This window comes from Myxine glutinosa, chromosome 2, assembly GCF_964187855.1.
Source record: "Myxine glutinosa chromosome 2, kmMyxGlut1.1, whole genome shotgun sequence".
In the NCBI taxonomy this organism is placed as follows: Eukaryota; Metazoa; Chordata; class Myxini; order Myxiniformes; family Myxinidae; genus Myxine; species Myxine glutinosa.
In genome coordinates, this window is record NC_136262.1 from 231294080 (window position 1) to 231319731 (window position 25652).

The following is a 25652-nucleotide window of genomic DNA, read 5'->3' on the forward strand; positions in this document are numbered from 1 at the left end:
TCAGGATATTTCGCTCACAAGGTTCAGACATATTTATGGTGGTGGCCATCTTGGATTTTGACGTGGCGACGCAATTTTCAATAGCCTTCTTCCTTATGCCGAGATACACCGAAACACCAAATTAGAAGTTGATACTTCAATTATTTTTCAAGATATTCATCTCACAAGGTTCAGACATACATGGCGGTGGCCATCTTGGATTTTGACGTGGCGACCCAATAGATACACCCACACACCAGATTAGGCGTTGGTACTTCGCTTATTGTTCGAGATATTTCGCTCACAAGTTTCAGACATATACATGGTGGCGACCATCTTGGATTTGGACGTGGCGACCCAATTTTCAATATCGTTCGTCCTTATGCAGAGATACACCCACACACCAGATTAGAAGTTGGTACTTCGCTTATTTTTCAAGATATTGATCTCACAAGGTTCAGACATACATGGCGGCGGCCATATTGGATTTTGACGTGGCGACCCAATAGATACACCCACACACCAGATTAGACGTTGGTACTTCGCTTATTGTTCGAGATATTTCGCTCACAAGTTTCAGACATATACATGGTGGCGACCATCTTGGATTTTGACGTGGCGACCCAATTTTCAATAGCGTTCTTCCTTATGCCTAGGTACACCCACACACCAGATTAGAAGTTGGTACTTCGCTTATTTTTCAAGATATGCAGGTTACAAGGTTCAGACATACATGGCATCAGACCTACATGGCGGCGGCCATCTTAGATTTTGACGTGGCGACCCAATTTTAAACAGCGTTCTTGCTTGTGCCTAGATACACCCACACACCAGATTAGAAGTTGGTACTTCGCTTATTTTTCAAGATATTTCGCTCACAAGGTTCAGACATATATATGGTGGTGGCCATCTTGGATTTTGACGTGGCGACCCAATTTTCAATAGCGTTCTTCCTTTTGCCGAGATACACCCACACACCAAATTAGAAGTTGGTACTTCGCTTATTTTTCAAGATATTCATCTCACAAGGTTCAGACATATATGGCGGCGGTCATCTTGGATTTTGACGTGGCGACCCAATTTTCACTAGCGTTCTTCCTTATGCCTAGATACACCCACACACCAGATTAGAAGTTGGTACTTCGCTTATTTTTCAAGATATGCAGGTTACAAGGTTCAGACATACATGGCATCAGACATACATGGCGGCGGCCATCTTGGATTTTGACGTGGCGACCCAATTTTAAACAGCGTTCTTGCTTGTGCCTAGATACACTAACACACCAGATTAGAAGTTGGTACTTCGCTTATTTTTCAAGATATTTCGCTCGCAAGGTTCAGACATATATATGGTGGCGGCCATCTGGGATTTTGACGTGGCGACCCAATTTTCAATAGCGTTCTTCCTTATGCCGAGATACACCCACACACCAAATTAGACGTTGGTACTTCGCTTATTTTTCAAGATATGCAGGTTACAAGGTTCAGACATAGATGGCATCAGACATACATGGCGGCGGTCATCTTGGATTTTGACGTGGGTTGCACCCACACACCAAATTCGAATGCGGTCCTTCGCTTACGCACGCACGCACGCACACACGCACGCACACACGCACGCCCGCACGGACGGACAGACGGACACACGGACGGAGGGGAAAGCCATAGTCCACCTTTCGCTCCGCTGAGCGACGGGGGACAAAAAGGTGTTATAGTATATGACAGAATACAGTTCTTCAGGCGACAGTTGAAACATTTTTTAATGACGTGAACACATGTTCACGAACAACGTGGTCGAAGCACCAACGAACAAACAAGAAAACGTCATGCGTAGCACGATACTTGCAAAATACGCCCTCCCCCACCCCCCCAAAAGTTTACCATTGATACAGCAAATTGTCCATTTCATGAAGATTTAAATTTACAATCTTGATCAAAGCTCGGGTCAACAGGATGAAAAGTGACGATTTTTCAGATGAAAAATGATGATTTTAGAAATTTGGCCTATGTTGACCTTTTGGCCTATGTTGACCTTTTGGCCTATCTTCACCTAAAATATAATTCGTGGTTGAATCAGTGACCAGATATGCAAGTCCTCTTCAAATTTCAAGTCAATTGGATGAAAAATGAGGATTTTAGAAATTTGGCTTATGTTGACCTTTTGGCCTATGTTGACCTTTTGGCCTATGTTCACCAAAAATATAATTTGTGGTTGAATTCAGTGACCAGATATGCAAGTCCTCTTCAAATTTCAAGTCAATTGGATGAAAATTGAGGATTTTAGAAATTTGGCCTATGTTGACCTTTTGGCCTAAGTTGACTTCAAGAATACTTGGTGGTTGAATTCAGTGACCAGATATGCAAGTCCTCTTCAAATTTCAAGTCAATCGGATGAAAATTGGGGATTTTAGAAATTTAGCAAATTTGGTGACCTTTGGCCTATGTTGACCTTTTGACCTATTGACCCCAAAAACAATAGGCTTCTGGCTTTTGACCAACTCTACCATTTGGGGAAGTTTGGTGAAGATCGGTTGAAAATTGTGACCTGTAGGCCGGTGACAAACAAACAAACAAACAAGAAAACGTCATGCGTAGCACGATACTTGCAAAATACGCCCTCCCCCAAAAGTTTTCAATGTGACATGATGGCCTATGGTGACCTCAAAAATACTTAGTGGTTGAATTCAGTGACCAGATATGCAAGTCCTCTTCAAATTTCATGTCAATTGGATGAAAATTGAGGATTTTAGAAATTTGGCCTATGTTGACCTTTTGACCTATGTTCACCTAAAATATAATTTGTGGTTGAATTCAGTGACGAGATATGCAAGTCCTTTTCAAATTTCAAGTCAATTGGATGAAATTTGAGGATTTTAGAAATTTGGCCTATGTTGACCATTTGGCCTATGTTGACCTCAAGAATACTTGGTGGTTGAATTCAGTGACCAGATGTGCAAGTCCTCTCCAAATTTCAAGTCAATTGGATGAAGAGGATTTTAGAAATTTGGCCTATGTTGACCATTTGGCCTATGTTGACCTCAAAAATTCTTGGTGGTTGAATTCAATGACCAGATATGCAAGTGGTCTTCAAATTTCAAGTCAATCGGATGAAAATTGAGGATTTTAGAAATTTAGCAAAGTTGGTGACCTTTGGCCTTTGTTGACCTTTTGACCTATTGACCCCAAAAACAATAGGCTTCTGGCATTTGACCAACTCTACCACTTGGTGAAGTTTGGTGAAGATCGGTTGAAAATTGTGACCTGTAGGCCGGTGACAAACAAACAAACAAACAAGCAAACAAACAAACAGACAGACAGACAGACAGACAGTCACAAACACAACCGACCAATATACTTGTAAAATCTTCGATTTTGCAAGTAACAAGCAAGCAAACAAACAAACAGAGTCACAAACACAACCGACCAATATACTTGAAAAATCTTCGATTCTGCAAGTAACAAGAAAACGTCATGCGTAGCACGATACTTGCAAAATACGCCCTCCCCCAAAAGTTTACCATTGATACAGCAAATTGTCCATTTCATGAAGATTTAAATTTACAATCTTGATCAAAGCTCGGGTCAACAGGATGAAAAGTGACGATTTTAGAAATTTGGCCCATGTTGACCTTTTGGCCTATGTTGACCTCAAGAACACTTGGTGGTTGAAGTCAGTGACCAGATATGCAAGTCCTCTTCAAATTTCAAGTCAATTGGATGAAAATTGAGGATTTTAGAAATTTGGCCTATGTTGACCTTTTGACCTATGTTCACCTAAAATATAATTTGTGGTTGAATTCAGTGACGAGATATGCAAGTCCTTTTCAAATTTCAAGTCAATTGGATGAAAATTGAGGATTTTAGAAATTTGGCCTATGTTGACCATTTGGCCTATGTTGACCTCAAGAATACTTGGTGGTTGAATTCAATGCAAGTCCTCTCCAAATTTCAAGTCAATTGGATGAAAATTGAGAATTTTAGAAATTTGGCCTATGTTGACCATTTGGCCTATGTTGACCTCAAAATTACTTAGTGGTTGAATTCAGTGACCAGATATGCAAGTGGTCTTCAAATGTCAAGTCAATCGGATGAAAATTGGGGATTCTAGAAATTTAGCAAATTTGGTGACCTTTGGCCTATGTTGACCTTTTGACCTATTGACCCCAAAACAATATGCTTCTGGCATTTGACCAACGCTACCATTTGGTGAAGTTTGGTGAAGATCGGTTGAAAATTGTGACCTGTAGGCCGGTGACAAACAAACAAACAAGCAAAGAAACAAACAGAGTCACAAACACAACCGACCAATATACTTGAAAAATCTTCGATTTTGCAAGTAACAAGCAAACAAACAAACAAACAGACAGACAGAGTCACAAACACAACCGACCAATATACTTGTAAAATCTTCGATTTTGCAAGTAACAAGCAAACAAACAAACAGACAGACAGAGTCACAAACACAACCGACCAATATACTTGTAAAATCTTCGATTTTGCAAGTAACAAGAAAACATCATGCGTAGCACGATACTTGCAAAATACGCCCTCCCCCAAAAGTTTACCATTGATACAGCAAATTGTCCATTTCATGAAGTTTAAAATTTACAATCTTGATCAAAGCTCGGGTCAACAGGATGAAAAGTGACGATTTTTCAGATGAAAAATGATGATTTTGGAAGGTTGACCTTCAGTTGACCTTTGACCTTTTGACCTCAAAAATAGTTAGTTTCCCTATTTAGTGACTCAATGTGCAAATGCTGTTCAATTTTCAAGTCAATTCGATGAAAATAGAGGATTTTAGAAATTTGGCCTATGTTGACCTTTTGGCCTATGTTGACCTCAAGAATACTTGGTGGTTGAATTCAGTGACCACATATGCAAGTCCTCTCCAAATTTCAAGTCAATTGGATGAAAATTGAGGATTTTAGAAATTTGGCCTATGTTGACCATTTGGCCTATGTTGACTTCAGAAATTCTTGGTGGTTGAATTCAATGACCAGATATGCAAGTGATCTTCAAATTTCAAGTCAATCGGATGAAAATTGAGGATTTTAGAAATTTAGCAAAGTTGGTGACCTTTGGCCTATGTTGACCTTTTGACCTATTGACCCCAAAAACAATAGGCTTCTGGCATTTGACCAACTCTACCACTTGGTGAAGTTTGGTGAAGATCGGTTGAAAATTGTGACCTGTAGGCCGGTGACAAACTAACAGTCACAAACACAACCGACCAATATACTTGAAAAATCTTCGATTTTGCAAGTAACAAACAGACAGTCACAAACACAGCCGACCAATATACTTGAAAAATCTTCGATTTTGCAAGTAATAGGAACGAACAACTGATAAGAACAGAGAAGGGATTTTTTTTTTTTTTTTTTTTAAAGTTGAAATGAAAACAGAGACAGAGACCGAACGTGAAACGTGAAAAATAGAGACCGAAAGTAATTGCGAGCGCAATCGAAGAACCGCTGAGACAGAAACAAAGCCTCAAGCCAAGGTCAGACACGGTAGCCTACTAGTACTACACTAGGCGTCAGTACTACACTGACACGATAGCTTCAGTACTACACTGACACACTGTACTTCACGTCAGTACTACACTGACACACTGTACTAGTACTACAGACACGGTAGCCTACTAGTACTACACTAGGCGTCAGAATACGCGACACGAACTAACCGCCGATTCTGTACACAGGTATGAAAAACCAACACCAAGAATACTATTAAAGACACACCAATAGTTACGCACACCGAAAGAAAGATACAGTTTCGACAAAAACACAATTGTAAAGTTACTTAACTTCGAAAGCGTGCGCGCATGGACAGCTTTGAAGAGACGTGACGTGACGTGACGTGACGAGAAGAGACGTGAAGAGACTTTGAAGAGATTTAAAATGTTAGACAAGTGGTCGATGTTCGGGGAAGTTAGGGGGAGAAGAGAAAATCTAAGAAATAAGCAATACAGCGAAGGAAAGAACTTAAATTCACAGAACACCTGTGGGGGTAGGGAAGCTGAGGGAAACCAGGCCGCGCACGCGGTGAGACAGAAAACGATTAAATTATACAAAAGTTTGCAAGAATCGCAAATCAACACCAACTGGAAAACACCCTGCAACACATGCACAATAAAAAACGAGTAGAAATCGACGAAAACACGAATGGAAAAAATACTATAACTTTTGCTGCCGTGCAGAGCTCCAAGACGTTTCCTTGCTCCAGGGACCGGAAACAGAAGTCCAGGGGACTATTTTGTGTTTAACTAACTATTTTGAATCCAGCAGAATGTTGAGTTACGTGGTCCAAACATCATTCTGCCGTCAAAGCGCGGTGTTACTTCCTCTTTCCCATTCGCCAAAATGGGGCAGTATTGTAATTTTCTCATAGGTTTGCATTCATTTGAAGCAGCCTTTACAAAATAATTATAAATTTCCTGTCAGTGTGGATTAATTTGAAGCAACTTTTACATAATTTATTATCTCTGGGGATCATTTTCATGCTTTAGGGGGAACATATTGTCCTGTCACCAGCAATTAAGACCGCTGGATGATGAATAGCCGAGACAGTCTTTACTCCCGAGGGGGGCAGCCAAATTTTTGGGGGTATTTTTACACGCGCGCGCAGGCATGATGGGATGCGCACGGGAATGACGGGATGCAAGACGTTTATCTGACGAAACACATGGGTTTATTCCGAAACCACAAAGTAAACATGACAAGGAAAATTCAACAATAATGATTTAATAAAAAGAAATCAAAGACGAAATAAATGATGAGGAAAACTCATTGAAATTCCTACTTTGAGGATCCTCCACTCAAGACACAAAAACAGACACACAGGGGAATGATAAAATAAAACTAAAATCTCTTTTTATAATACACTTAGCTTGTCCAATGAGATCGTTTGGTGAGGTCGATGTTGTTTAATGGAGGTTTTCATGGCCGGCCTCGTCAGCAAAATGTAAAAGGAAAATTACAGAGGGAAAAATCACGTACTGGGGAAAATTAGCCTTAATCGATACACGAATAAACACTGCTTCTCCCCTCATGTGAAGACACATAAAAAGTCTTAAGCTGCAGTCATGGCCAAAAATATTGGCACCCTTGCACTTTTTTCAAATAATGCACCATTCCTTCCAGAAGATTGTTGAAATTAAATAATCTTTTGGGATCCACATATTATGTACTTCTTTGGTTTGCGGTGGAAAAAAACAACAAAAAAAGCTGAAAAAATTACTAAACCTTACCTTATTTCACACAGAAATCCTAAAATGGCCCGAACAATATTCTTGGCACCTTTTAGAAGTTGTTAGAAATAATTAGATTTCAAGCAGGTGATTCTCCTTTAATTTGGAATTGAACTCACCTGTGGTGAGTTGCAGGGGGCCTGCAATATTAAAATCACTCATTCAACCAGTTGGAAGAGAAAAAGGAGTAATTCTGCTGTTTTGAGCATGGTGAAAAGATGAAAGTATGGCGAAATGAGCATGGTGAAAACAAAGAAAACCAGAAAATTGTCTGAGGATGTGCGAAGTCCTTCCTTGGCATACCTGAGCTCCTCACCACGTACAAGGCTTTCATCCGGAGCTCAATGGAATACTGTTCTCCCCTCTGGGCTGGTGCTCCTGCCTCACACCTAGCTCAGCTTCACGTTGTTGAAACCAAAGCTTTCAGAATCATTGGAATCTCCCACGATGAAGCTAACTCTGGGGGCCTTTCACTCACCGCAAGCAGGTTGGTGTGTGAGGGATTTCATTGAATTCCCTATGCTAATGGTGACAGCAGCGATACACTGTGACCTATTTTCATTGGCGTCTGACTGTCTGGCTAGCGCATAAACTGTTGACCATATCGCATGTTTGACCTTGCAAAGCATTCTTTCCCTATGAGGCTTTGAATTGCCAACTTTGTACAATTTGTCTTTGAGGCAGCAGTCTGTGTCCTTGAGTTCCTTTGTCCTGGGGGAAAGTATATTAAGCAGAATATGGGTTGGTGCTGGCTGAGATGTTGGTGCTGGCTATGCTAAGAACCATGATGTCATCCCAAGTGGTGTTACTGGCCTAAACGCTATGTCACCCATGCATGTATCCTTATCTATTAATACATCTCTTGTAAACTGTCCGAGTTGAGAGGAGGTGCTTATTAAACCCACGACAGGTGGTCTTTCTGTCTTCTACCGACTCCTCTCTGGCCTAAAGGCCCCTCAGCCCTGTCTATGATCTGTCCCCCAAATATTCCTACAGGTCACACAAGATCTGCCAGCAACCCTCTTCTGGTGAAACTACCAAAATCAAGACTCGCTGCTCACCTACACTCTTTCATTCCTCTTTTCTCCCGCCTCTGGAACAAACTCCCTCACTCTCTTCAATCCCACTCCTCCCTCCAAGTCATTAAAACAGCTGTTCACCACCATCTCTTATCTTCCCCCATCCAAAACCTTGATCTTTTATATCCCCATTAATTCACCTCAGATCCACTTTTCTGAAATACCGACTTCTTTCCTGGAAGTCCTAGCTGTGTCCATGTATTGTTTTTACCTCTCCTACCCCCCCCCACCCCAGATGGAAGCCTCTCCTCAGTGAAAGACACATGAAAGCCTGCTTGGAGTTTGCAAAAAAGCATCTAAAGGACTCTCAGACTGTGAGAAACAAGATTCTGTGGTCTGATGAAACCAAGATTGAACTGTTTGGCTTCCGTCTGGCCACTCTGCCATAAAGCCCAGATCGGTCGAGTGTTGCAGTGATGGTTGTCCTTCTGGAAGTTCCTCCCATCTCCACACAGGATCTCTGGAGCTCAGCCAGAGTGAGCATCGGGTTCTTGGTCACGTCTCTTACCAAGGCCCTTCTCCCCCGATTGCTCAGTTTGGCCGGGAAGCCAGCTCTAGGAAGACTCCTGGTTGTTCCAAACTTCTTCCATTTAAAAATTATGGAGGCCACTGTATTGCATGGTCAATGCAGCAGAATTTTTTTTTTCGCCTTCCTCAGATCTGTGCCTCGATACAATCCTGTCTCTGAGCTCTGCAGGCAATTCCTTTGACCTCATGGCTTGGTTTTTGCTCTGATATGCATTGTCAGATGTGAGACCTTATATAGGCAGGTGTGTGCCTTTCCAAATCATGTCCAATCAATTGAATTTACCACAGGTGGACTCCAATCAACGTGTAGAAACATCTCAAAGATGATCAATAGAAATGTGAGGCACCTGAGCTAAATTTCAAGTGTCATAGCAAAGGGTATGAATACTTTTGTCAATGTGATATTTCAGTTTTTTCTTTTTAATAAATTTACAAAACATTCTAAAATCCTGTTTTCTCTGTCATTATGGGGTATTGACTATTGAGTGTAGATTGATGAGGGAAAAAAATGAATTTAAACGATTTCAGCATAAGGCTGCAACATAACAAAATGTGAAAAAAGTGAAGGGGTCTGAATACTTTCTGAATGCACTGTGTATATACAGTAAAACTTCCTCCAATGCAGCTTCCTCGAATGCGGTTTCTAATTTACGCGCTGAATTAAATGCGTCAAAAGCTCCCCTACGCGAGGATGTGTTTCGCATTTACGCGATCGTGGCTGGTGTTTTCCCAAAGATTTATATTATTCGTATTCCTTGTTACTGTACTGTACTTTACTTTACCCTTGTACACACAAGGCAGGTGTTCTTAGGCTAAATACAAGGCTAAAAATACCCCCCCTTGTGTGGACAAGGGTTAATTAATATTTAATTTATACATACGATGAAACGAGTCGCCACCTGCCGTCATCGACGATCGCAGTTAGATTTTACATTCTGGATTAATTGCGACAAAAACGGCCGTCGTTTCCCCAAAGATTTTATTATTTTTCCTTATTCCTTATTACCTTGCTTAATTACTATTTAATTGAAGACCATAGAATTATAACCAGGCTGTCACATTTTATTTTTTCCCCCCGTTTTTCACGTTTTTCAAAATATTTTTCACGTTTTTCTCGAAATAACTAAAATGTGACTTAGCCTGGTTATAATTCTATGGTCTTCAATTTATATACACGCGCGGCACGAGCTGCCACCTGTTACCATCTCCGAACCTGCCGCCATCAAGTGAGCTCACTTCGATCATTATGGCTCCCAAAAGACCCAATTTGAACCAACCAGCCAAGAAGAGACAAAGGCAATGGCAAGTGCCGATAACACAATTCTTTCGGCCTACTTCAACAGCTACCAGCAGCACTTCAACCCCTTCCACCAGCAAATCATCACCCAAACCTCCAACAACCACCTCACAATAAGGTGTTATTTTGCAATAATACAGTACTATTATGATACAAACACTTATTTTAATGTATATTTAATAATGCTGCAACATTCCATAGAAAGAAACATGTAAAAAAAAAAAAGCAAGAAAGGCTGTTTTAGGGTCAGTTTTTTTGGAGCCTGGAACATATCCCCAATTTCCCCATACGCTTAATGATTCCTCCAACACGAGGTTATCCCAGAACGTATCCCCCGTGTTGGCAGAAGTTTTACTGTATATATATATATATATGTATATATATATATATATATATATGTATATGTATATGTATATGTATATGTATATGTATATATATATATATATGTATATATATATATATATATATATATATATATATATATATGTATATGTATATATATATATGTATATATATATATATATATATGTATATATATATATGTATATATATATATATATATATATATGTATATATATATATATATATATATATATATGTATATATGTATGTATATATATATATATATATATATATATATATATATATATATATATATATATATATATATATATATATATATATATATATATATATATATATATATATACAGGGGGCTGCAAGAGTAGGTATGCGGTAATGAAAAACAAAACGTGCGCACAAAACGTATTTTATTGATTGTACAAGCATATCAATAATAACATATCAATAATAAACATATTAATCCCTCAAATGTTCAAACTGTTTGCCCCCGGCATTCACACACTCCACGAGTCGAGTGTGGACACCCATGCACACTCTGGCACAAAGGTCTTTATAGTCAGGTTCACTATGTTTTTTCATTCAAAATCATGGTAGATTAGCAAACCTATACATTTTTGGAAACGTTATTACATGGAAAATCTGAAAATCAATGTTTACATTTGCCAATTCCGACCAATTCGATTCGACCAATTCGACCAATCGACCAATTCGACCATTCGACCAATCGCTTCGATCGACCATTCGACCATTCGACCAATTCGATCGATTCGATTCGATTCGATTCATCGAATTCGATTCGATCGACCATTCGACCAATTCGATTTGCCAATCAATTTGACCGACCTTTGCTTGTGTGGAACGGACTGTGAAAACGATGCGGACTATATTGTCAGGGGTCACTTCCGGGTTCGGTTGCGAGAGGACGCTGGCGTTGCATATTCGCCGCTTCTCCGACTGGATGGATGTACAGGGTCTGCTTCTACCTTTCTGACCTGACATCTCACACCTGTCCTGCCTTTTCACACCCGCACGTGCCGCGTGTTCTCCGGCTGGATAACGGAATCTGCTTTTGATGGTACGGAATACGGAATTCGAAAGGCCCGCTCCCGTTGATTGTGGCCGTGGCCTTGTTTGCCGGTGGCCTTGTGGCCTTGTTTGCCGCTGTGGTCTTGATTAGCGGCTGCAGTCGTTTGCCGCTGCGTTTGCCGCTGCGTTTGCCGCTTTGCCTCCTCGACCTTGGCCTCGTACTCGTCCCTTCGCTCCTGCCTGGCATGGCTCTGAAGTACTCCGCCGCAAGGCTTCTTCTGCTCAATACCCGCTCCACCCCATCATGCATCTCTGCCATCAAATCAAATGGACTCCTCCGACGACCCAGGTACATTCACCGTGGCTCCGGTCGCAAGTTTGTTTATTTGCAATCAGGTCACTCCATCCCCGTCCTCTGGTCGGCTCAGCGCACTCTCACTCTTCGTCCCAGCGCACCTGGTCACAGCAACCCACACGATCGCACCTCTTGCCTACGAACCCTGGCTAAATCACCTGAATTCATCCCTGCTGTTCAAAACAACATCAAGCTCACCCTGTTCAACACCCGGTCCCTCAACAATAAATGCCTCATCCTGAACGAATACATCCTGGATAACAAACTGGACTTTCTCTGTCTCACCGAAACCTGGCAACAACCTCTGGACTACTACACACTCAACCTCACCACACCCAATGGATATTCCTACGTCAATAAACCACGCTCGGAGGGCCGAGGTGGTGGAATTGCCGTTATCCACCGTCAAGACATCAAGACCAACCTCATCTCCATCTCATCTGCTCCATCATTTGAACACCTGGCTTTAAAACTCTCTGGTCACACGCAGTCAGTCATGGCTGTCGTCTACCGCCCTCCCAAACCACACCCATCATTCCTGTCTGACTTCTCCTACTTTCTGACCCAGCTATGTTCCCTCTCCCCCTCAATCCTCCTCCTTGGTGATTTCAATATCCACATGGACTCCACTGACTCCACAATAACCACTGACTTCACTGATTTACTCACCTGCTTTAACCTCACTCAACATGTCGACTTTCCTACCCATATCCGTGGTCACATTTTGGACCTTGTCTGCTCCACTGGATTAAATTTGCACCATCTCTATGGCTCCGACCTCACCCTCTCTGACCACTTAGCCATCACTCTGACCATCAACATCCCCGCCCCAACACCAAGGCATTATCGCACAATCAACTTCCGTAAGCTAAACGCTCTTTCACCTACCTCATTCTCATCCACCCTCTCTGAAAAAATGTCCACTTCTCCCTTCATTGACCTCCACACCCCTTCCGACCTCACTGACTACTACAACCACACTCTCTCCTCCTGCCTTGACCAGCTTGCGCCTGTAAAAACCAAAACAGTTTCTTTCACCCATTCTGCTCCCTGGTTTACCCCTGAACTCCACCTGATGAAAACTCGTGCTCGCCAACTTGAAAGACTCCGCAATAAAACGGGTCTCACAGTTCACTCCCAAGCCTACAAGGACCACATACAACACTACAAAGATGCCCTCTCCCGCGCCCGCTCTGCCTACTACTCTCAAATTATCCACTCTGGCTCCGGAAACCCAAAAGCACTCTTCTCGACAATAAACAAACTCCTCCGCCCCCTGAACACCACCACCCAGTCATTCACAGTAGACAACTGCATCTCCTTCCTCTCTTTCTTCCAACGCAAAATTGACAACATCTACAACAGCTTGACCACCGCCACACCCGCTCCCCCTCCAACCACCTGCCCCCCCTTGTCCTGCCATCCCCTGTCTCGGTTCTCCCCAATCTCTCCTACTGACCTCTCTGAACTCCTCATAGGAATGAAAACTGCCACCTGCACTCTTGACCCCATCCCCTCCAGCTTTGTCAAAGCCTCCCTCCCTGCTCTCTCTCCACTTATCATTGCAACAATAAACTCCTCCCTGTCTACAGGCATCGTCCCACCTTCCCTCAAAATTGCTGCTGTTACCCCCATTCTAAAAAAACCTGGTCTAAACCCTGACACCCTAAACAACTTCAGACCCATCTCCAACCTACCCTTTCTGTCAAAAGTTTTGGAACGCGCTGTAGCCACTCAACTCAAACATCATCTCTCTGCCAATAACTTGTATGAAACATTCCAATCCGGATTCCGCTCCAACCACAGTACTGAAACTGCTCTCCTCAAAATCACCAACGACCTTCTCCTCTCCTCTGACGCTGGCAACCTCAACATTCTCGTCCTCCTCGACCTCAGCGCTGCCTTTGACACCATCGATCACACTATCCTCCTCACCCGACTTGAATCCACCTTTAACGTCACCGGCACTGCCCTCTCTTGGATTAAATCATACCTCTCTGACAGATGCCAGTTCATCTCCATCAATAACTGCAAATCCCCCACTGCTCCCCTCCCCCAAGGTGTCCCCCAAGGTTCAGTTCTTGGCCCCCTCCTCTTCATCCTTTACCTGTCCCCGCTCGGTCACTTAATCCGCCGTCATGGTCTCCAATTCCACTGCTTCGCCGATGACATCCAGCTTTTCATCTCCACCAAGTCCGTCTCCACCGACACCCACTCTATCCTGACAAACTGCATCACTGAAATAAAATCCTGGCTTCAAATCAACTTCCTCAAGCTTAACTGTGATAAATCTGAAATAATCATCATTGGCCCAAAAACGCTCACAAAATCCACCCATAACTTTGCCCTCAACATCGACGGTATCCCAGTATCCACCTCCCCTCACATCCGGAATCTTGGCGTCATCTTTGACCAAACCCTTTCCTTCGACAAATACACTAAACAGATCACAAAGTCAGCCTTCTTTCACCTGAAAAACATTGCCCGTCTCCGCTCATCCCTCTCCTCCACGGCTGCAGAAACCCTCATCCACGCCTTCATCACCTCCCGTCTGGACTACTGCAATAGCCTCCTCTATGGTTCACCCTCAAAAATCACCAATAAACTCCAATACATTCAGAACTCCGCTGCCCGTCTACTCACTCATTCCCGGACCCGTGACCACATCACCCCCGTCCTTTACAAGCTTCACTGGCTCCCCATCCCCCAGAGAATCCAGTACAAAATCCTCCTCTTGACATACAAAGCCCTCCATAACCTGGCCCCATCCTACCTGGCTGACCTCCTCTCCAGACACACTCCCACCCGCAACCTCCGCTCTGCTGGTACCAACCTCCTGACCCCCTCCATCCGGACCAAATTCAGATCCTGGGGGGACAGGGCCTTCTCCATCGCTGCTCCCACCCTCTGGAACTCACTACCTCACACCATCAGAGACTCCTCCTCACTCACCACATTCAAAACATCACTAAAGACCCACCTGTTCAACGCTGCATTCAACATTCAACCCACAGCATTTAACCCCTGACTATCTCTTCTCCTTCTCCCTCCTTTTGCTTTAAATATTTCCCTATTGATTCTTGTCTTGTCTTTTTGATTCTTGTCTTATATATATGCCGTATATCGCTGCTGTTTGTTTTCTTGATTCTTGTCTTTTTGCAATTGTTGTTTTCATGTATTGTTATACATTATGTTTTCCACTCTGTCAAAGCGCCTTTGGGCTTCTGGAAAAGCGCTATACAAAATAAATGAATTATTATTATTATTATTATTGTCGGATACGACACACAGGACAGTGATGACGAACTCTAAATGGCATATTCTGTAATCGTGTATGTTTGATGCCATTGACTGCCTGTGTATATTTTGTCATTGACTGCCTGTGGAGATGTGAAGTTATACTGACTGCATGTGTATATATGATTTTGCTGACTGCCTGTGTATGTTTGGTGATATGAATTATTGTGACACATTTTGATGTTATTAACTGCCTGTACAAAATGATAACATGTATTTGATTATGCAACTTATCGCGAATATAAAGACAGTATTTTGCAATTCAAAACCTTTGATTCGTGTCTTACCATTCCCCATAGCACTAATTTGATACTTTCATTGGATTCCTTGTCCCTGAAAATATAGGTTTAGTATATTTTAAAAAGTTTTTAGGGTAATTAGAGGCAGAAATAGGACAAAATATGTATTTTACAGTGGCCATTTTGAAAATCCAAAATGGCCGCCATACAGGTATCTCTCCAAATGTAAACATTGATTTTTAGTTTCCTTATGCTATAACCTTTCCAAAAATGCATAGGTTTGCTAATCTACGATGATTTTGAACGAAATATAATTTATTGACATAGTGAACCTGACTATTATCAGCATCAATTTCCTGGCAAGCCTCCATATGAACTGAATCATGGCATCAACAGAACGTGGATTGCGTGCGAAAACCCTGTCTTTTACACATCCCCAGAAAAAGAAGTCCATAGGGGTGAGATCCAGCGAACGTGGTGGCCAGTCAACGGCTCCCCGACGTCCAATCCTTACTGTATACCTACTTTTGCAGCCCCCTGTATATATACAGACTTTGCATTTAATATGGAATATTTTTTTTGTGGGGGTCAACTTACTTTTCAAGATGTCTTAGAACCAAAAGTTCATTGGAATTATGTTGAAATTATTCTAGATTTTGTTAATGTGACCTTTAAAAGAAACAAAAACCACATTTGACATTTCGAAACAAATAAATTGATCCTTGAAAGTGATGTAAACTGATATCGAACTCAATTCATGGACAGTACTGTGTTAAACTTCTGTACGTTTTCCAGAAGTATCTCTTTATTTTGCACATTAGCCAAAAATTATTTTAACAAAAACAAAAGTTAAATTACGACTGGGATTACGGACAGTAAAATTACAGTTCAGTACTTCGTGTAACCCCCACGAGCATTCAGGAGAGCACGTACACGTTGAGGCATGCTGTTCATGAGATTTGCCAAGGTTTGGACAGGAATCGCTTGCCATGCAGTGACAATAGCCTGCTGCAATTCACGCACAGAGGCAGGCTGCTGGTCCAAGTTGTCGATTTGACGCGTTAATTCTGCCCACAAGTTCTCTATCGGATTCATATCCAGGGACATGGCAGGCCACTCCATATGCTCTACACCACGGTCAGCAAGAAAGTGTTGGATCATGCGAGTGCGATGAGGCCGTGCATTGTCATCTTCGAAGACAAAGTTTCCTCAAAAGGCTGCACGAGCAAATGGAAGCAATGTTTCTTCCAGAATGGCCCAGTACTTGAACTGGTTCAGGTTTCCATTCAGAACAACCAGGTCAGTTTTGCCCCCTGCATGAAAAGCAGCCCAAACGGTCACCCCACCACCTCCAGCTTGGAATCTTGGCACTATACAATCTTTGTTGTAGGCTTCATGCACTTGTCTGCGCACTCAGACACGGCCATCTTGACGATAGACCAGAAATCTAGACTTGTCACTGAAGATCACGTGATTCCAGTGTCCTGGCTGCCATTGACGGTGCTCTCTGGCCCACTGCAATCGGCGCTGGCGGTGTTGTCTGGTCAGGCGTGGCTTTCCCAGGGGACGCCTGGCACGATAGCCTGCTTGAACCAGTCGTTGGTCGACGAGCCTTCTGTATACAGGCACATTTGTCAGTTGCTGCCACTCAGCCCTAAGCCGATTAGCTGACTTGGTACGGCTATTGTGGACTAATCGGTGCAGCTGGCGATCATCCCTCCTTGTGGTTCTGCAGGGACGTCCTGGCCTCGGTATTGGAGTAGGGACACCCCTCTGAGCATTTCGTTTCAGGATCTTTGACACCTGACCTTGAGTGATGCCATACTGCCGAGCAATAGCACGCTGTTTCATGCCGTAATTTCGTAAAGCCACCACTCCATGACAAACAGCATTGTCGAGTTGACGGACCATCTCCAGAGGAAGCGGCAATAACTTTTGGAGACGTGCAGCAGTTGTTTTCCACTAATACAGAACGCAACAACCCTTGTCTACCCGACTGTGAAGCCAATCATCAAATGCACCTGTCCGTACATTTTGCCACGCCACCTGTGATATAATCCTGTTGTTGACTTCTTGCTGCGACAGACAATCAGTGACATGGTTCTTTTAACAAATAAATCACCAAAGTGTAAAAGAAACTCACCAGATTGGAATACTGAGTTAAGAAAGTAAACCCAAGTCAAGGAAAAAAAAAAATTCCATATTAAATGCCAAGTCTATATATATATATATATATATATATATATATATATACACACATACATATATATATATATTATTTATTTTTTTTAATTATAAATTATAAAAAATATTATAAAATATATATAAAATATATTATATAAAAAATAAATTATATATTATAAAAATATATTATTTTTTTTTCGGGAGGGGTTCGAAGCAGCATTCTGTTGACTTATTCGAAGCAGTAAAACTTTCTAAATCAAGCATATGTTGGCGACAAACTTGGTACAGGGACACAATATATTGGATGTTTGTGTTTGCCTCTAATTTATTTGATAAATTAGTGCAAAGAAAGTGTTTACTTAACACAAGTTATTTATGCATTATGAAGCCCCATTGGCAAGCATTTATAAATTTCCCCAAAATCCTATTTCCCCATGAGTGAATTTGTGAGAATTGTTTGTGGCCATTTCAACTCCCAATAAGGTGTTTAAAACGCAAATATGGTTGTTATCAAAAATGTCTAGGTCATTGCCAATTTCTACTGCACTATAAATGTGACAAACCTATGCATTTTGAATGAAAACTTCGGCTTTTGTCAAACTTTACACACATAGCCCAAATAAAACAAGACCGATAGTCTAACAACGGTGTAGCCAGGCTTGGATATGCTGAGTGGAGGATCTGCTATCCACCTGTCATGTGACCATATCCACAGCTCTGAATCGTGGACGTTTGTGAGGTACATAATACAGACAAACCCTGTTCAAGACGGCATTACCGCACTCGCGACACTGCAAAAAGCTCTTTCCACTGTGATACAGCGCCATTCCACATTGTATTATGCAGACTTACTAGTTGCAGTTTGATCTTGCAGTTGGTAAATGGAGATCAGGAAATCGAACCAAGGGTACACTGTCAGCAGCTCAGTATCTCCAAGCTCAGGACACTGCTCCACATTCAAACTGTTGGAAAAATTTCCTCAAAATAAATGACAGTTTTTAGTAGTATAAAAGGAACACAAATTTGATGTTAACTAAAATCTTTAATACTGTATTAAATTATGTCAACAGAAGTAATAATTCAGTGTTCACAGTTTACAAAGTGTTGACAGAATCATGTCTACAGAATTAACATCAAGAAACAATGATGAAGCCTCTTGGTAAGTACAGTACTATTTGTCAATGCACAGCAGCAAAGCACAATATGTATAAAAACAGATCAAATTTTAAAAGGACTTTACCATTGGGAAATAACTATTATTATATTGCATTGCAGTTCCTCTTGACCCAATCATGCAATGGAAACAACTCATGACACTGATTAATCTCCATTAATCGAGGGAAAATGGGTAGCTGCAAGGTCATTCTCCTTTTCCTATTTTAACAACTAGCAACGGTACCCGCCCTACTATCGGGGCTTCATTTGGGAGGCCCAAATGAAAAGGCAAAATATCAGAAATTGAAGGCTTTTTTATTTTATTTTAAACGATTTATATAAACATCCGTTAAATCATATCACACGCAAATCATAAAAATCTAAACAGTATTTGTAGAATTTCAATAAAAGCCACATCACTGTTCATATCGGTAAATATTATTCCATCGTGTTTCAAATTTGGGCAATGGGCTCTCCAATATTCGATGTGTTCACGGTTTGAATTACGTAACGTAACGTTTGTGATGATGTTTTCATTGTGACGATGTGACGATGTTCGTGTTCACGGTAGTGTTTGATGCGACGGTGTGAACGTAATTTCGTAACGTTTTTCGTTTTTATTTTCGTAATCGTTTAATGAACGTTTAATGAGCGTAATGATCATTAAATGAATGAATGAATGTGTTGAATAATTCGATGCGAAGCGAAAGACGCCTCAGAGCTGTCACATTCACAATCGCTATGTCGTATGTACTCCCCATACGTGTTTCCTTCATTGTAAAAACTACCAAGTCAACAGTTAAAAGGATTTTGAGCCGATAGGTGTTACGGCCTTGGCAAGATCGATGGAGACAGCGATCTGTTAGCTTATACACCGCCAAAATAGCTATGTGGAATTCTCTCATGTAGAGATTAAACACATCATTTGAACTTTGGCCGAGGTCATCATTTACTTTTAATGATGTTTATATACGAATCAAAAAGAAGATAATTGGTTTTGGGTCGTCCTTTCCGCATATCTCGTGGGATTGTGAGTTGGAGAGACGACCATGATGGCGGGGAGGGGTTTGGCATTCTCTCAAGCAGGGATTCAACCCATGTCCTTATAAAAGGTCTTTGTCCGAGGTCACCGAGTCTGATCGGTGAAGCCGTGCAGCGATCGGTGCAGCCGTTTGTACGGCACCCGGGAAAATAACGTTATGCGGGAGTCCAAACCTGAAAATGCTGGAGGCCAAAGCTGAAATTGGAAAAACAATATAGCCTATTTTACTCCAGGAGATCCGAGGATTACCCACCCAAAATACCGTTGAGATCGGTTCAGCCGTTTTTGCGGTACATTCGAACGGACGGACAGACAGACAGAGACATTTGGTGAATTATAGTAAGATTGATGTATAAGAGATTTGAAATGGAATAGAAAGCTGATGTCAATCATCAAGGCTGGTATTGGTCTGCTTCGGTGGAATCAACAGAATCTTGATAAAAAGTATGCCGACTCATTTAAGGAATGACCGTCGGGTTGTCGGAGACTAAAGTGGGGAGGGTGACTGTGACACCCTGCCAGAACTAAAAACAACACCTGAACAAAGGGCGGATGAGCTCACTTAGGAAGTCAACGGCCATTTAGTACAGAAATGGTGTCTCTTAAAAAACAACAATGGGGGTAGGAAAATTTATTTTCTGCCTGTCCTAGTTACCCCCTCCTGCACAGTGGTCATGTGAAGAGGTTTCCCTGTTTCAGGACTAGGTGAAAGTTTTGCCAGTTTTTCCTCTTCTTTTTCTTTGTAGGCCTTTACATTTTGTGGCTCAGCCTTTTTAGGGCGAATTTCAATTTAAAAAATCGTCATGGAAAACAACGAGATGGTTTGGACATTAACTCTTCATCGGAGCAAAAGAGCAAATTAAGGGTTAACTGTTTCAGTGCTGAATTTTTCCAACATGCAATATGAAAATGTGGTATATTTTCAGGCAAACTGAATAAAACGTCTGTATTGTTTATAAGGCAACCATAGAAACAAACACTTAAATAGGAACAAGCAAAACAGATTGTTGAGCAATGATGCGGGCCATGATCGTGGCCAACAGCACTTTCCTTGAGGCCACGATCATGGCCAGCAGCACTCAAACAGTTAATATCCAAAAGTTAACGCATCAAAATATGTGAACCTCCCATGATTAGCACACTTTAACAACGTTTTATTAATTCCATCCAAAAAACAGGTCGGCCAAGTTGAGCACAGGAAAAGTTGAGCACTCAACTTCAACAACAACCTATCACATCTGCTGCTTCAACTTGCTAGAAACAAAAGACTGTCTTGTCACATGTACTTCACATGTGTCATACATCTTCCAAATAGACATTGAAGGAATCACACTTACTATTGTCAAAAAAGAACACCTTGTGCAAAGAACAGCTGACTGCTTTGCTACACAGCTGACTCAACACGTGAAAAAGCTGAATGCCTCAACTCTGTGTTTGCCTCAAAATCTTGGGTCCCAAACCCATCTCTCTCTGTACCCACCTTACCCAGTCATACCCAGCTGCTCCTGGACTCTGGTCCAGTTGCAGAATCAGAGTCGAGGTTTGACAGAAACTTCTCCACCTTGTCAGGAGAAAAGGACACAGACAGCATCAGCCCACGGGTCCTAAAATCCTGCTCTGCCGCTCTTTCACACCCTCTCTCTGTTCTCTTCACCCTCTCTTTTGCTCAAGGTCATCTGACATCAGCTTGGAAATCAGCCAACATTACCGCTTTACACAAAAAGGTGTGAAAACAGATCCTTGCAACTACAGACCAACCAGCCTGCTCAAATTATCAGCAATGTCACGGAATCCATCAAATCCTTCCTCTTCTCCAATGGCTTGATCTCTGATCATCAATTTGGTTTTACACCAGGTCATTTTACTCTCGACATGCTGCTTCTGCTGTCTCAACAATGGATGGAGGTCCTCAATGCCAAACAGCAAATCATAGCTGTCTCCCTTGACGTGCCTTCAATATGGTCTGGCACCCGGCTCTGCTCACCAAACTCTCCTCCTATGGTATCCATGGAAATCTCCACACGTGGCTTACGGACTTCCGCTCTGGTCATAGTCTACATGTGGCCCTGAATGGATTTCTCCCATCCCCCCTTCCTGTTCAGGCTGGAGTTCCCCAAAGCAGTATTCTGGGCCCTGTGCTTTTTCTGGTCTTGATCAATAATCTCTCCGACTCTCTGGAAAATCGTCTCTATCACTTTGCTGATGACTCCACACTCTGCCGCTCCATACCTCATTGCTCAGACAGGCAGGCTGCAACCTATACCATCTCTTGAGAAAAAACCACCTTTAGAGGCCATTTTTCCCCCCAAGCGGGGGTTGGCCTTTTTTGGGGACCGTGGTTGTTGTTGTTTTTTGGTCCCCTTTTTGAAGCAATGTTTTACGGCCGGATGCCCTTCCTGCTGCCAACCCTTTTTGTCGCTTCCTGTCGCCAACCCTTCTCTTGAGACATTGAAAAAATTACAAGCAGGTCAAGCACTTGGAATATGTCTTTCAATCCTGACAAATTTCAACCTCTCACTATCTCTCTCTGAAAAGACTATCTGGCAAACCCTCCTATCCACATTCTTAACGATCCTCTTGAGGAACTTCAGTCACTCAAGCGTTTGGGTCTCACTATCTGCCATGATCTTTCCTGGGAAAACCACATTTCAAATCTGGCCTCCAAAGCCAGTCGCCGACTGGGCATCCTACGTCGTGCGCAGTCCTTCCTTGGCACACCTGAGCTCCTCACCACATACAAGGCTTTCATCCACAGCTCAATGGAATACTGCTCTCCCCTCTGGGCTGGTGCTCCTGCCTCACACCTAGCTCGTCTTTACGCTGTTGAAACCAAAGCGTTCAGAATCATTGGAATCTCCCGTGATGAAGCTAACTCCGAGGGCCTTTCACTCACTCACCGCAGGCAGGTTGGTGGTCTTTCCGTCTTCTACAGACTCCTCTCCGGCCTTGCTCCTCCAGCTCTCTCTGGGCTCTGTCCCCCAAATATTCCGACAGGTCGCACAAGATCTGCCTGCAACCCTCTTATGGTTAAACTGCCAAAATCAAGACTCTCTGCTCACCTTCACTCCTTCATTCCTCTTTTCTCCCGCCTCTGAAACAAACTCCCTCACTCTCTTCAATCCCACTCCTCCCTCCAGATCTTTAAAACAGCTGTTCACCACCATCTCTTCTCTTCCCCCATCCAAAGCCTTGATCTTTTCTACCCCCGCTAATTTCACCCCAAATCCACTTTTTTGAAATACCAACTTCTTTGTTGGAAGTCCTTGGGTTTATACTTCTCCCACCCCCCCCCCCCCCCCCCCCCCATTCCCACGCCGCCTCCCCCCAAGCCCTCTCACTCTCACGCATTCCCGATGTCCCTGCTCTCAAATGTTGTGTTTATGTGCTTCCCCTTCTCTCCCCATCTTGTCTACCACTCCCCTTTTTATATACTTTGTTTGTTTGTCTGATTTGTTTGTGTGATAAATGTTAGCTCTTTCACGAGCCTCGATTATGTATACAAAAAAATAAAAAAATTAAAAAATCCCAAATCCAAAACCATGATCTTTTCTGCTCTCATTCAAACACCCCAATCCCTCCTCCTTCAAAATTTCCAGTCCTCCATGGAGTTTCCTTTTGTATCCACATTGTGAACCCCATGCATCCTCTCCTGCCTCCCTCCCCCCCTTCCCCCACCACACCCACACATTCCTCCCCCAAAAAAGAGAGGGAGAGAGAGAGGGAGAGTTTTTAAAAAAAAAAAAGGAGAGAAAATGAGAGCAGGATGGAGGGATAGAAAGAGGGAGAGAGAGGGAGAGAGAGGGAGAGAGAGAGGGAGAAAGAGAGAGAGAGATATAGAATTTCTTATTCAAACACTTCCTTACATCACCTCAAATAGTTGAGCTGAGCGACAGTAACTCCTTTACCCCATCAATAGTATACACAACAGCAACATAGTCACAATCCCTTAGCTGTTTTCTTCTATGTAAATATTTTGCTCATTCCACCAAATATAATCATTCCACTTCCTCATACCTTATCCACGTTCAATACCAGCAGGAGCCAAATGCTTACATTACAAAAAGGTCATTACTCATCAGGTTCAGATAATGTCATGAGGAATAGATATCTGCAATATGAAATCTAAATGTTAAACGGTTTTTGAAATATCGCGTACACAAAAGTACATGGACAGATGATCGATCAGTGGGTCGGCCGGAGCTCATTTCAATGTACCCCGTCTCCGACCTTGTCGGAGGGGTGGTGTACAAAAAGGATAAGTGATAAAAGGAGAATTTACACAATTACACCGACTCCATCACGTTAAATGTTACCCAATTCAGTTGGAAATATAACACATACTCTATTTTGAAGTAATAAGCAGATACATACTCTATTTTGAATTATGCAGACAACTGCCTCATATTCACTGCCCATCCTCAAAGAGGAGAGATACTGCAACCACTTTTACCATACAATTTCCCATTACTTCCACAAAAAAAGGAAAGCACATCTCAAAAACATCATAAAGGTCGATTTTTTATGTACAACAACAACAAACAACAGGCATTTTAAGGCCATTTTCCCTGCTAGAGCGGGGGTTAGCCTTGCGGTCCCAATAACAATCTTCTCCAATGATGGATTTTTATGGATTTTATTTTATGGATTTTATTTTATGGATTTATGGATAATTATGAATTATGGATTATGGATTTTTTATGTGCATAGGCATCAAATTAACACTTCAACTAGCTTACATTATGCAGACAATCCAGTCACGATTCCAACTTCCCTTTCACCCCTCACACCTGTAATGATTAAGGTACAAGCTCAAGATGTGGGGGAAATCAATCTCCAGGCAAAATCGCACAAAGCGGCCATGGAATTCATTGATATTTTGGACTTTAGATAGCTCTGGTGTGAAGCCCAGTGTCCAAGCCAGCCTTTTCACCAGACTGTACATATCTGCAACCTCCGATGGCAAAAAACAGCCCTTCCTGTGAAGTAGAAGAAAAATGCATTACTCTTGCAACTAAACACTATTACTGGAATAATAATGAAGGTATTTTTCATATTTTGTCAAATACAGTATTTGGATCACCATAAGTCTGTTAACACCAGTTCGCAGCTGTATTCCTATAAAATTATCCGATTCCGAGAAATATCTTCTTCTTTATTAGCCACAATTACTTGGCCCAAGTCTTTCACGAACCGGCTGGCCAGGCCTAACGTTTGACAAAGGTTAGGACAATAATTTGGAATTTGTCCATGGTGCCGAGGATAGTTCGACTACTCTTCGTGAAGGACACCGTGGGATCTTTAACATCCACCAGCGAATGCCAGCCGATGGAACACCCATTTAATGTCCATCCAAGGGACAGCGCATACATTGATGAATCATCCTGCCTGTGAAACACAGTTTGTAGCTGGGCCGAGATGCAGACCCAGGCTAGCCAGTTTCGAGGCAAGTGTGCATAACTCTCGGCCATCCTCCCATGATAGATTCCTAAAAGCCATGTTTAGCTCTTTCACGAGCCTCGATCTTGTATACAAAAAAAAAAAAAAAAATTCCTAAAAATAAGATCTCTTTAATCACCGACTCAGGTTGGGGAAAGTAAAGGTTGTAATGAGGAAGTTGTATAAATTGTAGATGCAGTATATAATGAAAGACTGCGTTCCGTCCATGTACAAGCAGCCCCCGACTTACAAACTCCCTCCCGACATATGAACACCCGTACTTACAAAGGAAGTCCCATTAAAATAAATGCAGTTATATGTATTAAATTATCAACACCTGAGGTTATCATCGATCTTTGGACATCAATTGATCAACGATTGAGACCATAGTAAAGAATAAGCAGCGAATTCCTTCCAGAA

The 25652-nt window shown here is 42.1% G+C and overlaps 1 protein-coding gene across 4 annotated transcripts in view; it reads right to left on the reverse strand.

Annotated features, from left to right (window-relative positions):
* Positions 1-25652, reverse strand: part of SPG11 (SPG11 vesicle trafficking associated, spatacsin) — a 251910-nt gene that overhangs the window by 152735 nt on the left and 73523 nt on the right. For 3 of the 4 annotated variants that reach the window (XM_078772351.1, XM_078772350.1, XM_078772348.1), the window contains exons 16-17: positions 24584-24772; positions 18452-18561 (exon numbers count right to left, since the gene is read on the reverse strand). In XM_078772351.1, coding sequence (XP_078628477.1) covers positions 18452-18561; positions 24584-24772 — 299 coding nt within the window. The remainder of the gene's footprint in view (positions 1-18451; positions 18562-24583; positions 24773-25652) is intronic. The other variant, XM_078772349.1, reaches the window with a different exon arrangement.